The sequence below is a fragment of the Solanum lycopersicum genome, chromosome 9, assembly GCF_036512215.1.
Source record: "Solanum lycopersicum chromosome 9, SLM_r2.1".
In the NCBI taxonomy this organism is placed as follows: Eukaryota; Viridiplantae; Streptophyta; class Magnoliopsida; order Solanales; family Solanaceae; genus Solanum; species Solanum lycopersicum.
Genome location: NC_090808.1, coordinates 56,883,389 through 56,905,167, shown reverse-complemented (window position 1 = coordinate 56,905,167; position 21,779 = coordinate 56,883,389). Strand labels below are relative to the sequence as shown.

General features: G+C 33.3%; 2 protein-coding genes across 2 annotated transcripts; both read right to left on the bottom strand.

The window, feature by feature from the left end:
- Positions 1–12,721: 12,721 nt before the first annotated feature.
- On the bottom strand, positions 12,722–13,573 carry LOC112942120 (uncharacterized). Its single transcript, XM_026032765.2, has one exon. It carries the CDS (start codon positions 13,571–13,573, stop codon positions 12,722–12,724), a length of 852 nt encoding a protein of 283 aa, XP_025888550.2.
- A 3,516-nt stretch (positions 13,574–17,089) lies between these two features.
- LOC101259877 (vesicle-associated membrane protein) lies at positions 17,090–21,533 on the bottom strand. Its single transcript, NM_001348469.1, has 5 exons — positions 21,201–21,533; positions 19,430–19,571; positions 19,202–19,322; positions 19,035–19,097; positions 17,090–17,444 (listed from the first exon to the last, which is right to left on the bottom strand). Exons 1-5 carry the CDS (start codon positions 21,388–21,390, stop codon positions 17,298–17,300), a joined length of 663 nt encoding a protein of 220 aa, NP_001335398.1. The 5' UTR covers positions 21,391–21,533; the 3' UTR covers positions 17,090–17,297.
- Between the last annotated feature and the right edge of the window lie 246 nt (positions 21,534–21,779).

The following is a 21,779-nucleotide window of genomic DNA, read 5'->3' as shown; positions in this document are numbered from 1 at the left end:
AAATTAATCATTCAAACTATTGGCACTGAACGACTCAGCCTTGTTAGCTACTATTAGTTTAGCTTAGTTAGGAGACTGCAGTAGTCATTATTTATTTATATCACGTTATTAGTGTTTGTTTAGGAGTCTTTTTATTCTCTCCGTAATTCTATTTAATACTCATTTGAGTTAATTAATAAAGTATCTTCTTTTAGCACTTACTCAGTGTTTCCACTGTTGCTGTCGCCAAATCTTCTAGATCAGCTTGGGATGCTCTGCATACCACTTATGCAAACACATCCCAAACCCGTGTCTTTAGTCTGCGTGATCAACTTGCCCATGTCACCAAGAACTCTCGCTCCATCTCCGATATCTTCATACTATTCGGTTTCTTACACATGAGTTAGCCACTTCTGGTTCTCCTTTATCAAACCCTGAACTCATTGTAACAATCTTTAGTGGTCTAGGCTCTGAGTTTCGAGAAATTTCTATTGCCATACGTGCACGTGAAAGGGCTGTCTCCTATGAGGAATTGTTTGAAAAGTTGCTGGTCCATGAACTCTTTCTTTGCCACGAGGATGTTAAGAAACTGTCCTGCCCCATAACTACCGTTGTCGCTAAATCCGACGTCAATGAGTGCAACACTCGCAGGCAGAACAATAATTCTCAGTAATGGCGCCAGAATTCACGTCCAAACGCCCCACCACAGTGGCAATCCAACTCCAATCCAAACTTTGTTATTCGATGTCAACTATGCAATAGAGTTGGCCACACAACTAATTCTGCCGCTCAAAGTCTCACAATCACTTTGAAGCCAAAGCCAACTATGCTGCTGGACTTACGCCGCTACCAACCCTTGGACAGTCGACTCAGGCGCCACCCATCCCATCACAACGGATCTACACAACCTAAAACCATACCACGGTAGCGAGGATGTCACCATGGGTGATGGTAACAAAATTCCTATCTCTCACACTGGTTCTACTCAATTAAATGCATCAAATAATATTTTAAGCTAACACATACTCTGTGTGCCTCGTCCATTAAACACAAGCTTCTTTATGTTTCTAAATTTTGTCAAGATAATTTTAAGTCCATTGAATTTTATCCTTTTGACTTTATTGTTTAGGATCTGAAAACGCGGAAACCACTGGTGCACGATCAAACGAACAATGGACTGTATGAGTGCCCTACCTCATATCCCCAAGCTCACATGACTGCCACATCCACTCCTCTCACTACTTGGCATCAACGTCTTGGTCATCCTCACTCTAGGGTTCTTAGGTTTATTTTAAATAAATTCTCGCTACCATTTCGTGAGCGAGACAAACTCTCTTATTGTAATTCTTGCTTATCTAATAAAGCCCATAGGTATCCTTTTACCCGATTATCTTTGTGTAGCTCTAAACCTCTTCAAATTAATTTTAGTGATTTATGGGGGCCATCACCGTCTTATCTGTTGACAAAAAGTTGTACTATTGTATTTTTGTTGATCAATATACAAAATACACTTGGCTCTACACATTAAAAATAAAATTGAAGTCAAAGAGATCTTCCAAAAATTTCATCCTATGATGGAAAAACATTTTGACACCAAAATTTTATCACTCTACACTTATGGCAGCGGCGAGTATAAAAGTCTTGACCCCTATCTCTCACTTCACGGCATTGAACATCTCAAAACCCCACCTTACACACCTCAATGAGTTGCATTTGTAGAACGACAACATCGCCGTATTGTCAGAACTGCAAGAAAACTCTTACATGATGCATCTCTTCCACCCCAATTATGGTCTTTCGCGTGTCATCATACTGTCTACCTTATCAACCGTCTGCCACCTCTCACCTGGATAATCATTCTCCATTCCAACTATTACTTGGAAAATCACCTCTCTTTATGGATTTTTGTTTGTTTATGCTATCCATGGCTCAAACCATACTCCAAAAATAAACTTGAACCGAAATCTAGCCTGTGTGTCTATCTTCACCAGTGCTTTGACCCAATTGCTGGTAAGGTCTATTTGTCCCGAGATGTGAGATTTATTGAGGGTGTTTTTCCATTAGAACTCTATTCTCTAATATTGCCGTAAAATCATCTCATCTAGAATGGGAAAATACTACAATATTAAATCATTCATACCCCACACCACCTTTCCTGTCGTTACTGGTACACCCCTCCCTTAAACATACACCACAACACACCTTTAGACTACCGATCAATGCCTTCTTCTTCCCTAACAGATTTACAGGCCAACTCAAGATCTCAATCCTACTCTGAAAGTGAATCAGCGGCAGAAGAAACTTCACCTCCTGCGTTATCATCGTCTCCAGGTATATTTCTATCTCTCTCAACTTCTACAATTCCCACTCTCCATGAACTTTCTTCTCCCTGTACTGCCCAACGCACTTTCACCTACCCACATACCTTTGAACACACATAGCAGCTAAGACTGGTCAACGGACCGGAACCGGGTCACCGGACCGGAATTCGTTGACCGGAATTTTGACCGGTACCGGGATGAACCGGACCGGAATTACCGGGATGGTTCATCGGTTCCGTCCCGTTCCACTATATACCGGGACGGAACCGGAATGAACCGGAACGGACCGGGATGGAACGGGACGGGATTAACGGGACGATATTTTTTAAATTACGAAAATATAATTTTTTTTATTTTTTAAGTATAAATTAATAGTTTTTAAATTTATACTATAATTTTTAACTTAAGTTTATTTTAAAGATATTTTATTAATTTTTTTTTATTATTGTTAAGTTTGCAAGTAATCTAATAAAGTTTTCAAAATTTAAATCTTTTGAAGTTTATACTTTATAAGTTATTACTTATATTTATTAATATTTATTTTATAAGTTATATTTATAACTTGTATCTTGTAAATATTAAATAAATAAAATTTGTAATTTTAAAAAAGTAAATTAAATTACAAAAATTAAAAAATATCAATTTAATTTATTTAAATTTGTAACAAATTACAATTTCAATTTACAACTATTAGTAGAGTACATAGCTTACGCAGCCACCTTCTAGGAAGGGTTCTGTTTCAACTATGTCTCGAATGTAATACTAATAGTTGTATAGTCCCGTAAATCCTCTTTCTAACTCAGCTAGGGATTGATTGTGATAAACTTCTGGTCTTGGTAAAGCTCGTTGACGATCTTGAATTTCGATGCCATCGTCACTACCACATCCAATAGTTGAATCTATGAAAAGTTCAAATTGACTATCTAACTTTGGAAGTCCTTGATTTCTACGCTCAGCATCTATCCAGTCTCTAAATAACACTGATATCTCCAGGCTGTCTTCTACTAACGAATATCTGTGGTCTCCAATTTGAAATCTTGCCGCGCTGAAAGCTGCCTCCGAAGCTACTGATGATCCTTGAATTGCAAGCACATCCTTCACCATCCTACTAAGTTTTGGATATTGAGCTCCACGATTTCTCCACCAGTTCAATAGTTCCGGTATACCATTATCGTTTGTAATATCATCTGTACCCTGTTCAAGATATTTAACAAATTCACATTTATTAGAAGAGTCAAGACCAAGTTTATGTTTCACTCGTCCATGAGCACCTACTTGATTTGTAGACGTTTGAGGATTTTCAACATTATCTAAGAATGAATATTTATCATACATTTCTTTTGCAAAGTATTTTATACTATTTTGACATGTTACCAAATCAAGTTCTTCTTCAGGTTGAATATCTAAATTCTGATAAATGCATTCAACTAAAGCTTTTGTACCATATTCTTTATATTCGGGGTTGAAAAGAAGTGCAGTTAAATAAATTTGAGGAATAGGAAAAAAATATTTTTTAAATTTTGTAATCATAACTTCAATAGCAGAGGTGAATAAAGTATTTGTTTTATATTCAGAAAAAATAGATGAAATCTCACATATGTGTATTAAAATTTCAGAAATAGTAGGATAATATATTCCAGAAAAATTTTTAGTAGCATCATAAAATGATTTCAAAAATATTCTAAGTTCATTTACTTCATCCCAATCACTATCATTAATTTTAAATTCAGGATAAGCATTATGATTATTAAATAGCGTAGTAATAGGTTGTCTATATGCATAAGCAACTTCAAGCATATCATAAAAGGAATTCCATCTAGTTTTTACATGCTTCGGAACTTTTCTAAACGGAAGTTTAAATGCATTACAAAGTTCTTTAAATTGATTAATTCTACTACTACTATTCATATGAAAAATATAAAAACAAGCATTATCAATTTTATCACAACTATTTTCAAATAATTTCACACCGTCACTAACAACCAAATTTAATATATGCGCGGCACATCTAACATGAAAAGCATATTTACTAATAGGACAAAGTCTAGGTTCTAGCAAATTAATAGCATTTAAATTAGCAGAGGCATTATCTAAAGTAATACTAACGACTTTATCACAAAGACCAAAAAAATCTAAAATTTCCAACACAGTAGTAGCAATATAAATTCCGGTTTTTTTCTTTTGACAAATTTTATAACCAATAATTCTTTTTTGTAAATTCCAATTATAATCGATCCAATGCGCAGTAACAGTTAAATAATCAAAACCATTAGGACTACGACCCATATCAGTAGTAATAGCAACTCTACAATCCATTAGTTCAAAATAGGCACGTAAATATTGACAATGTTTTTCTTGAAATTCGAAAATATCTCTTTTTACCATGCTTCTTGATAAACCTTGAAAACTAGGATTATATGTTTCACGAATATAAGCAATAAAACCCGGATGTTCTCCAAAAATAAAAGGTAAACCACAAACAACAACCATTTTAGCAAAGTTTTCACGATCACGATCCTTGTTATAGGTTCGATGTGTAAGAGGACCACTTGGGTTCGAAGTATTTAACTCACTTTGAACCATATTTGATCCTCTAACCGATTCTTCAACATTACAATTTCCACCAACTTCAAGAGAAGACATATATGCAAACCACTCTTTACTATGCTTGTTAATCAAATGTTTTTTTAATCCCCCCGTTGAACCTCCCGTCCCACCAGATGTATATTTAAAATGTTGTTTACAAAGACTACATATACTAAAAGTTTTTTCTTCATTCAAATAACAAAATTTCCACACATGTGATTTTAAAGAACGTTGTACCTTGGTCTTACCTCTAGTTGGAATAATAAGGGGACGAGTAGTTCCAACCGGAGGTGGAGCTTCAATACCTATACTATTGACTGTATTGAGGTCGGCGGCGGGGCTAGTCGGTGTATAATCTAAATCTACTTCTTCATCTAAATTTAATTGTTCATCCGTTTCCACTTCTTCATTTTCTTGATTAATACCATAATATCTTTCATAGAGTTCATGGGGAGTCGGACTATCTGAATTAATATTTATAGGACCGGGACGGAAAAAACTAGTTTCATTCACATGCGTAAATTCATCTGTATTTATTCTAACAAGAGGAATTTTAGATTTAGACGAACTAGCACCTTTGTTAGTTTTTTTAACTAATTTTTTTACTGATTCTACTAGACCTTTTTTACTTCCACTTTTTTTAGAAGACTCCATGATATAAAATTATAAATTATAAAATACGAAACTTAACAAGAACAACTTACAAGTTAAATAATAAATACAAAAAATAAATATAAGATTAGAGAGTGGAACGAAGTTACCAAACGTTTGTATAAGAACAAACGATTATAATGAAAATTAAAATATTGATGTCGAAACTTGAAATTTGAAGAAGATTCCTCCTCCGAAATACACCAAATGACCAAATGATATAAGTTATACTTATAAATATGAATGTAATTTGGAAATATATATTCTCTCAAATACTCAGATTATATTTGTAAGTTGTAAACTTGTAAATAAAATTTTTTTACACACAACTCTAATTTATACAACAAAAAAACTAGCCGTTTTAATTTTTCCGTTTGGAAAAGGGTAGGGGGGTGGGTGGGGGGTGGGGGGGGGGGCTGCACTGCAGCTGCAGTGCTTTATGCAGACTGCAGTCTGCAGGGGCGGGCAGGGCGGGCAGGGGCGGGATTTTTGAAAAAAATTTAAATTTTAAAATATAATTTATAAAAAAATATAAATATAAATTATATAAAATATAAAAAAATTAATATATATTAAATAAACCGGACCGGAACCGGAACGGACCGGACCGAAACCGGAATGAACCGGTACCGGTACACCGGTACGAAACTACGGTTCCGTCCCGTTCCGTGTACCGGTTTAGAATATCCCGGCCCGTCCCGTAGGCAACCGAAACGGGACGAACCGGAACGGTACCGGTACGTCCCGTTCCGTTGCCCAGTCTTAATAGCAGCCCGCGTCCCCTCCTTGTTTATCAACGCAAAAACACTATTCCACCAAAACATATGGCCCCTCGACCAGCCTTCCCTATCTCTAAGTCAGATATTGCTCCTTCACTGCCTCATTGTCTATCTTTCCCTACCCGTGCTGTCATGTGATCCCAAAACAACATTACTAAACCCAAAAAAATTGTTGATTACCAGGCCAAATTGAACCCCATTATCACACTTATTATTGCTAAACAAGCTCAAAAAATCCCTAGTGGCGAGATGCAATGAAACATGAACTTGATGCTTTAATTAAAGACATGGGAACTTGTTTATCCTGACCTAACAAAAAATATTGTCTCTTGCAAGTGGCTTTTCAGGATAAAAAGGAAAACAGATGGGTCTGTTGATAAAAATAAAGCACAGCTAGTTGCAAAAGGCTTCACTCAGAGGTCGGGCATTGACTTCCATGCGACCTTCAGCCCAGTTGTCAAGCCTACCACAGTCCGAATTATCCTCTCTGTGACACTTCTCCATAATTGGCATCTCCGTGAGCTTGATGTTAACAATGCGTTCCTCCAGGGGAACTTGGACGAGGAGGTGTACATGGCACAACCTCCAGTGTTACTTAATGATGAAAAACAAACTCATATATGTCGACTGAGCAAGGAAATCTATGGATTGAAACAAGTGCCTTGGGCGTGGTACGATTCCCTCATGGGTTACCTTTCATCCATAGGCTTTTTAAAGACAAAATCAGATGCTTCGCTACTCATCAGACAAGGTTTAGGTGACACAATGTTTGTCCTTGTCTATGTCGATGATATTATTGTCACTAGAAGCAACACTTTCAGTGTCGATCAAGTTATCGTTTCACTTGCTTCTCAATTCTCTATTAAGTATTTGGGAAATCTTCACTATTTTCTAGATGTTAAAGTTTTACGCAGCTCTGACGGCTTAATTCTCAACCAATCGAATTATGTGAACGAGATTTTGAACGATAAGCTAATGACCGATTGCAAAAGTGTCCACACACCAATGAGTGCATCTGAGCTACTCACATTGTTTGATGGCACTCACCTGACTGATGCAACACGCTATCTTCGGGTCTTAGGCAAGCTTCAATACTTGTCTTTTACTAGACCAGACATGGCCTATGCAATGCATAAGTTATCCAAATTTATGAAAGCACCATCAGAACTTCATTGGAAAGTTGTGAAGCGTGTTCTCCGTTAGTTGCGTGGAACTATTCAGCTGGGCCTTCGTGTAACCTCCATTGAGGACTTCAATATGCTCGTATACTCTAATGCAGATTGGGGGCGGGATATCTCTGACAGAGCTTCCACATCTGGGTACATCCTGTTCCTTGGTACCAGTTCAATTAGTTGGTCCTCGAAGAAGCAAAATACTGTCTCTCGCTCCTCCACTGTATAGGAGTATAGGGCAGTTGTCTAATGCTCTTTTAGAAACCTTATGGGTGACCAATCTTCTCAAAAAACTAAGTTGCGCTTTCCAGTGCGCCAGTTGCCTATCATTTATTAAATCTTGGAGCCATATTTCTGAGCAAAAATCCTGTCTTTCATAGCCGTGTGAAGCATGTTGCAATTGATTTTCACTTTGTTCACCACCACGTAGAAATAAAGAAGGTTCAGGTTATTCATGTCCATGTTGTCAATCAAATCGCTGACACTCTCACCAAGGCACTGCCTAAACCTGTTTTCCACAAAAATCTATTCAAGTTAGGCTTAATGATCCATCGTCTAACTTGAGGGGGCGTATTGGCACTGAATGACTCAACCTTGTTAGCTATTGTTAGTTCAGTTTACTTAGGAGACTGCAATAGTCATTATTTATTTATATTACATTATTAGTGTTTGTTTAGGGTCTTCTTATTCTCTCTGTAATTCTATTTAATACTGGTTTGAGTTCATTAATAAAGTATCTTCTTTCAGCACTTACTCAGTGTTTATACAAGCCTATTGACTTGTTTTGCGTAAGCGTACGTGAGGCTCCATAACGTTATCTGTAACAAACTAAGATTTGTATTTATTATAAAATAACTCACAAGCTGATCAAAGAACAAAACAAAAATGGAAAAGGGTGATTTCAGAATGCTATTACAAAATAGCTAATTAAAAGAAAATAACATAACTCATAACATAACCCTAATGAGATAGTTCATCCTCTATATGTAAACGTCTTTAGTGCACATATATACTTATTTCTTTAGCCCGGATCCCAAATATATATGTCAAAAGGGGTGAAGAGATTTTGTCATCTACCAATGTCATCATCCTAATAGATTTTGTTAAAAGAATGTTTATAATTTTTAACGAAATAGAGAAGGTTTTAATTTACTTTATTTTATATAATATTCTTTAAATTTAATAATAATTCATCATTTTTATAAAAGAGTTTCTTTGAGTTAGTACATGGGAAGAGAGTTAAGTCGAAACAAAATGAGCAATATAAATAAAAAGAATAAAAGAAAAAAATATTTTTAAAAATGTAGCTAATAAATTTAAACAAAGATAAATTACGAAAAAAATAGCATAAAGATAAAAATAATGAAAAACAAAAATAATATAGCTTTAGATTGAATCGAAAAAATAATAGGCCTTTTAGTAGGTGGTATAATGTGGCATGTAGTGGAAATCAAACTCGAACAATTTCAGCTAATAATGAATCCCTTAGCCATGAGTTATGCTTCTTTTCTGTGTTGAGGGAATTTATTTAATGTATGTATACTCATAAAAAGCAGAACTTTACCTTATACTAATATTCCGACTCAGGGATTCAACCCCGAGATCCACGTAGGTACGCCCTTAAATATGTTTACATACTAGGCACACTTACTATGGACCATCATAGCGATACGCTTATGTTTTCATGTTGTACAATCTATATACGATATAAAGATAAATGTTAGACAAGGTGATGTGATACTTTTTTATGGCCACCATTCTTATTTTTTCCTAATTTTGATCTTTTCTTCTTATTTTTCTGGTTAACTAATTTTTAAAAAAATCCTACGGTTATCACTTATCTACATTTATGACGATAGAAAATGAATAGACAATCCTTCGAAGACATTGACTATCATATATGGAGTAATTATTTTGGTAAAGAAGCACCAATTCAATAAAGGACCCGTTTAATTACCTTTAGCTAAGTAACAAAAAATTTAGTAAATGCAATAATAGAAGTTCAGAGTGCTTGTGAATTGTGATTACCTTTAGCCATAACAACCAAAGATTTAATAATACTCCTTCCGTCTGGTATTGTTTGTCACATTGTGCTCTTCGAAAGTCAATTTGACTAATTTTCAAAGTTAAATTAGATCACATTAATTCGATATTTTAAACCAAAAAAATTAGATATTCTAAAGGGAAAATTACATTGAAAAATAATCTATATCAGAAATTACTTAAAATAACTAATGTTTGCTTTATTTACCATTCGCCATTTTCTTTTTGTCATTATTACGATTGTCAGTAATTTCAGCTTAAGCGTGCCTTTTCTCTCTTTTTTAACCCCCGTTTCACACGTTACTTGTGAGACTCTGCATATTTTTCTTTTTACTTTTTCGCCGTAAATTCAAAATTTCTACCTTGGCCTCTCAATTTGTTCTCTCAGATTTTTTAGGTATTTATTTTTCCGATTTCATGCTTATTTCATTAACTTGTATTGTATATTACTGCTAACATTTTTGTTCCTTTTCAGTTTTTCCGTTTTATACATCCAAAATTATGGATGAAGAAGAAACATTTTCTAAGAGAATCACTAGAGGTATACAAGGGAATCAACAGTTTTTGTATGATATTTCTTTTTTTTTCTTTGAATTTAACTCAGTATTTCGAAGAAATTTTAGGATTCATAGCTAAATCTCAAATTAATCAACAAGATGGTATGTCAAAGTCTGGTAATACCCCATTGAAGATATAGAAAATCATGCATGTTGCAAAATCAAAAAGGAAAGACCAAAAAAGTGGCTAAACATAAAAAAGACAAATTTGTTGATGTTTTGACTTCAAAGAACAAGCGTAAAGTAAAAGAGATTGCTTTACTACAAGTAATAAAGAAAATGTCCAATCTGATTCAGTTGAACAACTACATTTTGAAATAATTGAGGTAAGTTTTTTATATGTTTGAAGTTCAGAGCTAAAATTGTACACATATCTTAATTGTTTAAATATATCTGTATCTCTATATACAAAAATGAAATTCTATATTTCAGTTGTTGTCATTATTTTGATATTTGTGATATACTTATTGATAAATTATATAATTGTTTTTGTTTTAGTTGTATCCATATTTGTATAACTTTGTATTTGTATATAGATATTCACTTTGTATAACTTTGTATTTGTATATAGATATTCACTTTGTATAACTTTGTATTTGTAGATAGATATTCACTTTGTATAAGTCTGTATTTGTATATAGATATCACTTTGCATAACTTTGAATTTGTATATAGATATTCATTTTGTATAAGTTCGTATTTGTATATAGACATTCACTTTGTATAAGTAATTTGTATATAGATATTCACTTTGTATAGTTCTATATTATTTTTATACTATTTATGTTATCTGTCTTGTATAATTATACATTTGAAATTGTATATCACACTTATAATATTTATTAGGGAGTACAATTTCTTCTCAAGGAAGATCCACTTTACACCAAACACATGCTATGTTATACCAATATTGGGGTAATGGATCAATTACGCTCCAAATTGTCTGAAGTTGCGTTCAATCAATTTTATGCATCATCTTGTTTTGATCAAATATCAAGTATGCATCGTTGTCATGTTCAAGCACAACTATTTATATTTTTTATGTTGCGAGAGGTAGAGGGTAGTTCTTCTAATGCCATTATGATTTACATTAATGGTACCACTCTATGTTTCACCCCACAGAGATTTCTGTCTTGTTTATAGACTTCTTCAGATTTATTTTTCAGAAGAAAAGAGTGTATCGAAAGCAGAATTTTTTCAGAGTTTTAATAATAAGGTATGGGGTGATAACAACGAAGACGCATTGTGAAGAGCCATTCTCTACAACAATTAATCAAATCGACTTTGACTTGGTAGAATAAGGAATGTATGGATTATCCGTGGAGTAACAAAGCTTTTTGAGGAGCTAACAAAAAATTTGACTGAAAAAATGAAAACATGGAAGTATTAAAGAATTCATGGATTTCCTATTGCTATGCAAGTGTGATTTTATGAATGTTGTTCACAGGTAGACAATAATATTTTTGTTAAGAAATCTGACCACATTCCTAGAATTCTCCACTGGGTCACCAGAATGGTTTATCCCCGCATCGACTACTTCATGAAAGGAATGTTTCGTGATGTCAATAATTCGGTATGTATTTTTGCCTACTTTTAATATGTGTTGTTCTTTATTTTATATAAAGATATTTTTTATCATATTTATGCATATACAATCAATAGAAAAGCAGAGAACTTTTCTATAACACATGTCTGCCCAGAGACATTCTTGGTGATACCAAGATATTCAAGATTTATTTCATCCATTGATTGGATATGATAACCATTTTCACGGATATCTTTAAAAATCAACAAGTTTCTCTTAGATTTTGGAGAAAACATAGCATTATTAATGATGAGTTTAGTTCTCTTGGGCAAAATTACAATGGCTCTTCCAAAACCCTCAATCATATTAGTACTACCAAATATTGTAGTTACATTTATTTTACCCATACTTAAATGAGAAAAATATTTCTTATTTTTGAATATTGTATGTGTTGTACCAGAATCAATCAAACAAATATCTTCATGTTTCGATAATATGTTCTTAGAATTATTCATATCTTCACATGAAATGACATACACAAAATAAATATATATTAAATATTAGTGTTGTCAAAAGGGTACAATATATTCAAAGGAATAAATTAATAATTAAATATTAGAAATTGAGCCTTAATTTATTGTTTCCTCTAATTCAAAAACGAGTTGTTAGGAAAATAAAATAAAATCATTATTGAATCCTAGTTAATAATAGACTGCATGTTTTTAACATTAGATCAAGTTAAAGACCTAATATAATACAAACACGTGATAAAGTATAGTATTTGACTAACTCTATCATATTAGAATCATATGAGTAAATCAATGAAAAATATATATTATTTAATTAATAATTAAGGAACAAGCTAATGAACGACTAAACTAATTTAGAATACTAATACTCATGCAAACAACTATCATTACATGAAATTTATTAATAAATACTACCAAATAAAATATCACTCTTCCATGTTCACAGAACCATCACCAATTAAGTGATCTATTTTTCCTTCAGGATGTGTGAAGAAATCTGCTACATCCAAGTGTGTGATGTCAACTTGATTTTCAGAGATAAAATTTGCCTCAGAATTTTTTTCTTTCTTCTTTAGTGATTATTGATAAAGCTCAACCAAGTGTTTGGGAGTACGACAATCACGTGCATAATGACCTCTTCCACCACATCGAAAACAATCTTCCCTAGTTGCTTCACGTTTCTCATCTTTCCTTTTTTCCTTTTTATTTGATGAATGATTAATGTCAGGAATAGAATTACGTTCTTGACCGTGATCACGACCACGTCCACGTCCACGACCACGATTAGGACCGCGACCTTTTCCACGCCTAGTATGGTGGGCGTACGCCTCATTCACTTCAAGAAGTGGTTCAGATCCAATAGGTCGATTCTCATGATTTTTCAATAATAAATCATTATTTTGCTCGGCCACATGAAGATGAGAAATTAGTTCAGAATACTTTTTGAAACCTTTCTCTCGATATTGTTGTTGCAAGAGCACATTCGAGGCATGGAAAGTGGAGAACGCCTTTTCCATCATATCAATCTCACTAACTGTTTCTCCACATAATTTCAATTGAGAAGTGATTCTGAACATGGCAGAATTGTACTCATGTATAGACTTAAAGTCTTGTAGCCTTAGATGCATCCAATCATATCGTGCCTTTGGATGTATGACCATCTTCGAGTGTTCAAATCTTTCTTTTAGGTTTTTCCACAAAACAAGTGGATCCTTAACTGTCAGATATTCGATTTTCAGAATCTCGTCAAGATGATGACTCAAAAATATCATTGCTCGTGCACAGTTTTGATTTGATGCCTTATTTTCTTCTTTTATGGTGTCTACAAGACCCATTGCATCAAAGTGGATTTCAGCATCCAACATCCATGAGAGGTAGTTCCTGCCCGAACTTTGAAGGGTAGTGAACTCTAGTTTTGTAAGATTGACCATTAAAATTAAAAACAAAAGAATAAATAATATTTTTATTAATTCTTCAAATATAACCTTATTTTTTGAGAAATTAGAGTCTCGTGCTGATAACGTGTTATAAAACTATAGAATAAGAAGAAGAGACTACAGAGAAAATAAGAGAAGATTTGTTATTTCTCTTGATGAATTTCTTTACAATGAAGAGAGGCACTCTATATATAGGAGAAATCTAACTTGGTTCCCAAGTGGGACTCTTTAACCATATCCTAAAAAGGACTCCACATGATAGACATTCACTATAATACAAATACTTTATAACACTTTAAGAGTTCTATTTGTTTTCTTTCTTATTTTTTATATTTTTTATTTTTTTTATTATAGAATAATAAATATATCAATCAACCATTCTTTTATAATTTTTAATTCAAAACCTACTAGTTGTTATTTTCATCACTCTCATAATTTTTAATATACTATTCATGACATAATTACTTATTTTGTTCATGCTTTAGTTTGACTAGAAGAATAAAATGAAAGCTATTGAACTGTGATCGGCTTGTGAGAATGGATGTCAACAAGACCTCGAAAGATTGTATGCATATTTCGTATTTTATCTTTTTATTTTTTTAAATTGTTACAATTTTTTTTGTAATTCTCTTTATGAGTCTTTGTTTTGTATTTATAAACTTTTCTTTAGTGTCGTACGTTTATATCTTCTTTTGATTCAAAAGAGTAACTCAGGATTTTGTCGAAGGTCATCTAAATTCTAACCAGATATTTTCACTATAACATCAACGATATATCTAGATAATATATATATATATTTAACATCTTATTGTCTTTCATAACCGTGCGAAGCGCAAACAAATTTTTATTTTAAAAGTGAAAGGAGGAGGAAAGCATGAAAGAAAGCCGTTCTCCTTCCTTGTTTTAGAAATTTTTTATTTGGTAATCAAGTTACTTTTTTACTTAATTATTCAACCTATGCCAAATAAATAAATAATGGCGATAGAATTACTTTTTGACTTTTTTTGTAAGTCAAATAACTATATATCTATAGATTAAAATAGAAAAGATGATGCTTGAATATTATTTATGAAAGAGTAGTTAATTACGAGAAGATTATTATATTATATGAAGATATAATCAATTGATATAGCCAGAAGATATACAAAAATAAAGTTAATAAAAAAATATTGCTTTTGATATCGTCTATTAGAACAAAATTAAATTGCAAAAAGCAAGATACATTTAAATTTAATTGACATAAATGATTGGAAGATCAACAATAGAATTGGTCAGAGAGTATGTATATTTGAGTTTATTCTTTAAAAATATTGTGGTTACATAAGAATGTTAGTTTGATATTCCCTTTTTATTTTAAGGTGTAACAAAATCAAAGTTTGATATTTGTATCTAACCAATGATTACTTATTAAGTAGTTGCTTTTGTTTGGTCAATATCATGTGTACAAACACTTGGTTTATTCTTTCTTATTTTAATTTTTATTTGGAATTTTGACTTGGGAGCTCATATCACACAATGAAACTTTCAAAGAGAGCGGTTGAGATGAGAATAAGGAGGGATGTGTTTATCACCAAAGAAATAACTTGGATTCAAAAATTATAGATATGGTAAGGAATTTGTTGGAGCAATATAGAGATAAAAGAAAAAATTTAAAAGTGTCTATGGGTGTTATGTGGAAATATTTGGAGTTTAGAGGTGTACATATAGCTTATATCATGACAATTAAGGATATGTATAATGGAGTTAAGACCCTGATAAGACTTGTGAGAGATAACTTAGAAATTTTCTATCCGTGATGAGGTTGCATCAAGGATAAGACCTTAGCCTATTTTTATTTTTCTTAGTAATGGACAAATTAACGCGACATATTAAGATGAGGTATCCTATAATATTTTATCCGCAGATGATATGTTATTGATCGAAGAGACGTGCGGTGAAATTAATGATAGGCTAGAAGTTTGGAGACATACGTTATAATCCAAAGGTTTCACGTTTAGCAAGACTAAAACAGAGTAACTTGGCTGCAAATCTTGTGACATGCATTAAGCGGAGTTGGAAGTGAAGATTGATACACAAATAGGCACAGGTTCACCATTACGGTACTGAATCATTTGAATCGTATACATCCATTGTGAAGTATAATTTTTTGTGTAAAAATCACTATAATTACAACAAAGATATGAACCCATAACTTTAAAATATAATTACTTCACTGCTAAGAATATTAAATTTTGAATCCATAAAAAATAAATTTTAGATCCCCTTTGTACGCAAGTCATACCCTAGAAAGGTAATTTTAAGTATGTTGAATCTATAATCCGAGAAAAAAGAGTGATGAATGATGATGGCACACATTGTATTGGAACATGATGGACAAAATGAAGGTTCGCCTCCGAAGTATTATATGGTAAGGATGTGTCACCAAAGTTCTAAAACGGGTAGTTAGACCAATAGTGTTGCATGAACAAAGTTTTTACAGTCAAAGAATATACACGTTTAGAATGTGAAGATAGCGGAGATGAGGATGCTCAGATGGATGTGTGGACACACTAGTAAAAGATGGTATTAGGAATGAAGTACTATTGGACAAGGTTGCTTCCCTAGTGAAAAAAATTAAGAAGCCGAGGTTGAGATAGTTCATTAATGTGAAAAGGAAGTGTTGATGCACCGATAAGGAAGCGTGAGAGGTTGGCTATAAGAGATTTTAGAAGGGGTAGAGGTAGGATGGAGAACTTGGAAGAGGTGATTAGACAAGTTATGACACAAAATCGATTTATTGAAAATATGACCTTATATAAGATGGTATGGAGATCGGTCAAAGATTATGATAATAGATAGCAGAGTGATATCAGACCTTTGTATAGGAGAGGAAGGGGGTTAGTTTCCTCTTCTCATCTTCCCTTTATGTAGTAGTAGTATTTTTTATATTCGTGTGATATCTTGTTCTTTATTTTTACTATGACATGTTCATCTGCTTTACTTATTTTGCTATTTTGCTTTTGTAACTTGGCTTTGATCTGTCAAAAACAATTTCTATCCCACAAAATTTGCATACATCCTTTCCTCTCACAAGACTCTACTCATATAATTTGATTGGATTTGTTATTGTATTGATTTAAGGATCATCACAAGAGATAATCTCATAAAATTTAACACGAATAACGCAAATAGATTATATCAACCTCTAATATTTTGTAGATATTTCACTCAATGTTACTTCCTTTACACTAATTATGTTTCATAACCTACTCATTTTCATTATTATAGAAATGGGATAAACAACACTTTCATCCTTTCTGAATTTAAGCACAAGGAACCTCACAGAATCCTTAACCAAGTACTATTATTAACTTCCCTGGCAATGCAGCTTTAAGAATTCAATTCGAGGAAACAAGAATTCCTGTGAGTCATAGATGCAGGAATAAACTACGCTTTTAGAAAAGAAAAGAGTACTCCTTCTCTACTAGCTCTATTCTCAGTATCTTTTTCTATCCAACAATATCAATTATGTGGTGTGGTGAAACTAGGAAGGAGACTCTTTCAATAATATACTCAGAAGAATTCAGCAATACAAGCTATACATGATACAGAGACGATAGATTGCAAGACATCACAATAAAAGAAGAAAAGAATTATAATGGAACTGCCAAGCCAGTGAGTGCTACAAAAGTGCCACAATTTTCAATTAACATCCAGCCTAGTAAGATGACAAACCACACTAGTGACATTTGAAACCACCACACACAGATAAAACTATGATCAGAATCAAGGCAATAATAATTCCCAAAACTATAAGCTTGATCTTCATGTTCTGCAACCACATCTTTCTCCTCATTGTTGTTCCTTGTGTCCTGAAATCTTGTGCCTGCAATAAAGCAACAAAAGAGGAAAACAATATAACACACAAGTACAAGTTTAGAAAAAGAAGGTAGCAAGAAAAGGAAACGAGTAGGTGTGTAATCATGTAATAACAGGTCATGGGATCCAGCACACTGGAGCAAATAAACCTTTACCTAAAGTTGCCAACAAAGTTAAAGAGGTCACTAACCTTTAGGTGTGTGTGTAATGGATGGAATCGAAAGTAAAGTTATCTAAGCAATTGCAAAATATAACATGTAAATCAATATAGATAAATGACTGCCCAACAGTAGTTTCTCACCTGCAATTTTCTATCTATGACCTGAACTTAACTAAGACTGGTCAACGGAACGGGACGTACGGTACCGTTCCAGTTCGTTCCGGTTCGTCCCGTTTCGGTTGCCTACGGGACGGGACGGGATAGTCTGAACCGGTACACGGAACGGGACAGAACCGTGATTTCGTACCAGTGTACCGGTACCGGTTCTTCCCGGTTCCGGTCCGATTTCGATCCGGTTTACTTAATATATATTAATTTTTTTATATTTTATATTTTATATAATTTATATTTATATTTTCTATAAATTATATTTTATATTATAATCAATCCATAGCTGAGTTAGAAAGAGGATTTACGAGACTATACAACTATTAGTATTACATTCGAGATTTAGTTGAAACAGAATCCTTCCTAGAAGGTGGCTGCGTAAACTATGTATTCTACAAATAGTTGTAAATTGAAATTGTAATTTGTTACAAATTTAAATAAATTAAATTGATATTTTTTAATTTTTGTAATTGTTTTATCCTTATTTCAATTTAATTTTTTAAAATTACAAATTTTATTTATTTAATATTTACAAGACACAAGTTATAAATATAACTTATAAAATAAATATTAATGAATATAAGTAATAACTTATAAAGTATAAACTTCAAAAGATTTAAATTTTGAAAACTTTATTAGAATTTACTAGCAAACTTAACAAAAAAAAATTTTTAAAAATATCTTTAAAATAAACTCAAGTAAAAAATTAAAGTATAAATTTAAAAACTATTAATTTACACTTAGAAAAAAAAATAATTATATTTTCGTAATCCCAAAAAATATCGTCCCGTTTATCCCGTCCCGTTCCATCCCGGTCCGTTCCGGTTCCGTCCCGGTGGTTCCATCCCGGTATATAGTGAAACGGGACGGAACCGATTATTCATCCCGGTAATTCCGGTCCGGTTCATCCCAGTACCGGTCAACATACCGGTCAACAGGTTCCGGTTCGGTACCAGTTCGTTCCGGTCCGGTGAACCGGTTTCGGTCCGTTGACCAGTCTTAAGCTTAACCATTAGAAATATCTTGAAAAAAAAAATATGCAGCAAAATCGTTATACCTTCAAGTTCACTAAGTAAAATTAATTCAAACCACATTTAATTAGCTGAAACTAGTAGTACATAGTACTCGTCATGTGCTACCAGTCAAAAAAAGATGAATCTTCCTGACTGTGGCTCCTATTCATATAACTAGGAGTGGAGATTCATCCATCTACGGCTCAAGACCCAAATATTTAAGAACAGGACATTGAATGGTCATTGCATTACAAACCTGTGAGCGAAGATTCTCAGTCTTATCCACCAAAAGTTCAATCTTCTCCCCACGATCAAGAACCTACAAGGACACAGTTCTCATCAACAAATCAAATCCACTTCCAATTGTCAATCCTTTTTTAAGACCAAGACATAAATATGTCCTCTAGAACAGTGTCTTTCTACCTTTTCAATGTTTTCCATCATCACACCTTTAACTTCTGAAACCTGAGCCTTCACCTTTGCAAGCTTACTGATTTCTTCTGGATGATCTACACAGTATTGCATCTGCTCCTTCAGCTTGGGCCTGTAAATTATCATTTTGATTTTTGAATGAAGGCATCTATCACTTTCAGTATTACCAACAATTAAAGAGGAGAGGGGGAAAGAGAATAAAAAGAAAATGATATTTACCCGAACTCCCTGTTTAAACTGTTGGCAACAGCTGTAGCAGCCTTGCCTCCACCATATTTCTTGGTAAACTCTTCCTTGGTTCTCTCCAAAAACGCAATTGGGATCTGTCTACCGACAGATTCCACAGCAACAACACAGTATGCTGTTTGTACAGAGGGTATAACAATGTCAGCATGAAAAAAGACACAGAAGGAATGGAGCATTACATATTATTTGTCAGGCAAGCAATCATCATCTAATTGGACATAAAGAGAACCAAAAATTACAAATCAGAGTCTGAAGAACTATCAAGACTGAAAGATGTGGAAAATGCAAGGAGAGTGCATAAATTTCTTCTAGATTTGTTGTTCATTCCAATTTGAATAAAAATAAACTACTGCTCAAATTTGTTATGTTGAAATCTAAAAGCAGTGTGTAGTTGCTACACAATTCAAATGAAAATCTGCAAATGAGCAAAACCAGTATGTTTTCTTATCAAATTACAATGTATGTATTAAAAGTACAATGCCACTTAATCTTGTTAAGAAAAAGACTGAAGAAAATATAGGATCTATTGAAGATGTTAGCATGATATACATCCATAACAACAGATGTACAAGAAAATTTACACAAAAAACTGATATCTTCCAAAATAGTCCATATCTACTTTCACTGCTAATTAGAGGGAAATTTTCATGTCTTACTTAGGTAGATCTTTTTTTAAATTGGAAAATGGTGTACTGACTCTTGCCCAGTTTGAGTGTACCTCGATGTCTATAGTCCATATATTCTCCTCTGCTAATTGCAGGGAAATTTTCACATCTTACTAAGGTATAAGTAGTCCATATCTTCTCCTCTGCTAATACAGGGAAATTTTGGGAAATTTCCATGTCTTAACTAAGGTAGATGTAGTTCATATCTTCTACTCTGCTAATACAGGGAAATTTTCATATCTTACTAAGGTAGGTGTTCTTTTTTCAAAATGACTCTGTTTCCCCGCAGCTTGACTGCACCTCGATGACTATTCCACAAGGTACCTCTTACCTGGACAAGTAAAGGTAACTATGTCCAACAAGGCCTAAGCAGATGGAAAGAGTGTGTATATGTAAAATTGTAAATGAAATCAAACCGATCTAGAGAAAAATTAAGCACTAACTAAACCAATTACCAATATAATATTACTTATCAGTATTCTACTGAGATCTAGACTGCACTACTCAAAAAATCAAACACAACCAACAGAACAATAACAACAGAAATACCCTGTGTATGTATACCTTACCCCTACCCTTGGTGGGGTACAGGAAGGAGGAAAAACAAGCAAAAGATGGAAAAAAAGTTGGCAACAAAATGAATCAGATCCAGAGCAAAATTCTGCACTACCTAAACTAATTAACACGAAAATTAATTGTTACTTACTAGATACTAGTAGTATTTAACAAAGATCTAGGGTCTAGACTGACTATTCCGAAATCAAATTCAGCAACCGAACAAGGAGGATAAGGAAAAAAAATATGAAGCAATAACCGAAATGATTGAGATCCAATGGAAAATTCCGCATTAACTAAACTAATTAGCACAAAATTTATTATTATAACCCGGTATTCCCACAAGATCTAAACAACACTAATTTGAAATCAAACAATCAACAGAACAATGAAATTAAGCAAAACTGGATGGAAAACAGCCGCACAACAAGAAAAACAATCGTAGATGTATGGATGACAGGATCAGGAAAATCAATTAGCAAAAATATCAGAAGGAAGAGAAAAAGAGAAGGAAAATGACTTACTGAAGCCTTCTTCGACGAGATAGTTGAAAGTATGGCCATCGCAGTTATAGGTGAACTTGTTATTAGAAGCCGGAAGTTTCTGGAGGCACTGTGAAGCTATACTTGTGAAATTACCGGTGAATTCAGTGTATTCGGCGAGAATCACAGTTCCTCGCGCAACGAAACTGTAGATCAGCGATTGTTGCCCCATTTTTTCTGTGTAAAAAAAAACAAAACCCTAGCTGGTATAGTAAGCAATAGAGAATTTAAGAGAGAGAGAGAGGAGAAATAAAAATGCGTATGAAGAGGCAACTGAAAAAGATAAAAAGGGGGAAGCGTGACGAAGATGAATTTTAATTTTTGGGACGCGGGGCGGGGTACGGCTGCCTGGGTGTGGGCGAACTTTCCTTTTCTAGGATTGTCAAGTGCTTTTTATTATTGTGGCAAAATTAAGCGGTTAATCAAATTAATATTATTTAATTATTTTTTTGTTTCTATTTAATTGTTTATTTTATAAAAGATACAAATATTAAGATAACAATAATTAACATAGTGAAGTTATAATCTTATTCTTATTAAATATGATTTCAAAAATGATGG

Excerpts from the sequence above, each read along its gene's own strand:
- LOC112942120 (XM_026032765.2), bottom strand. The coding sequence starts at position 13,573 with ATGGTCAATCTTACAAAACTAGAGTTCACTACCCTTCAAAGTTCGGGC.
- LOC101259877 (NM_001348469.1), bottom strand. The coding sequence starts at position 21,390 with ATGGGGCAACAATCGCTGATCTACAGTTTCGTTGCGCGAGGAACTGTG. Across the intron at positions 19,572-21,200 it reads TCTCGTCGAAGAAGGCTTCA|CATACTGTGTTGTTGCTGTG; the intron begins GTAAGTCATTTT and ends CTGTACAAACAG. Across the intron at positions 17,445-19,034 it reads CTGAGAATCTTCGCTCACAG|GCACAAGATTTCAGGACACA; the intron begins GTTTGTAATGCA and ends GCTTTATTGCAG.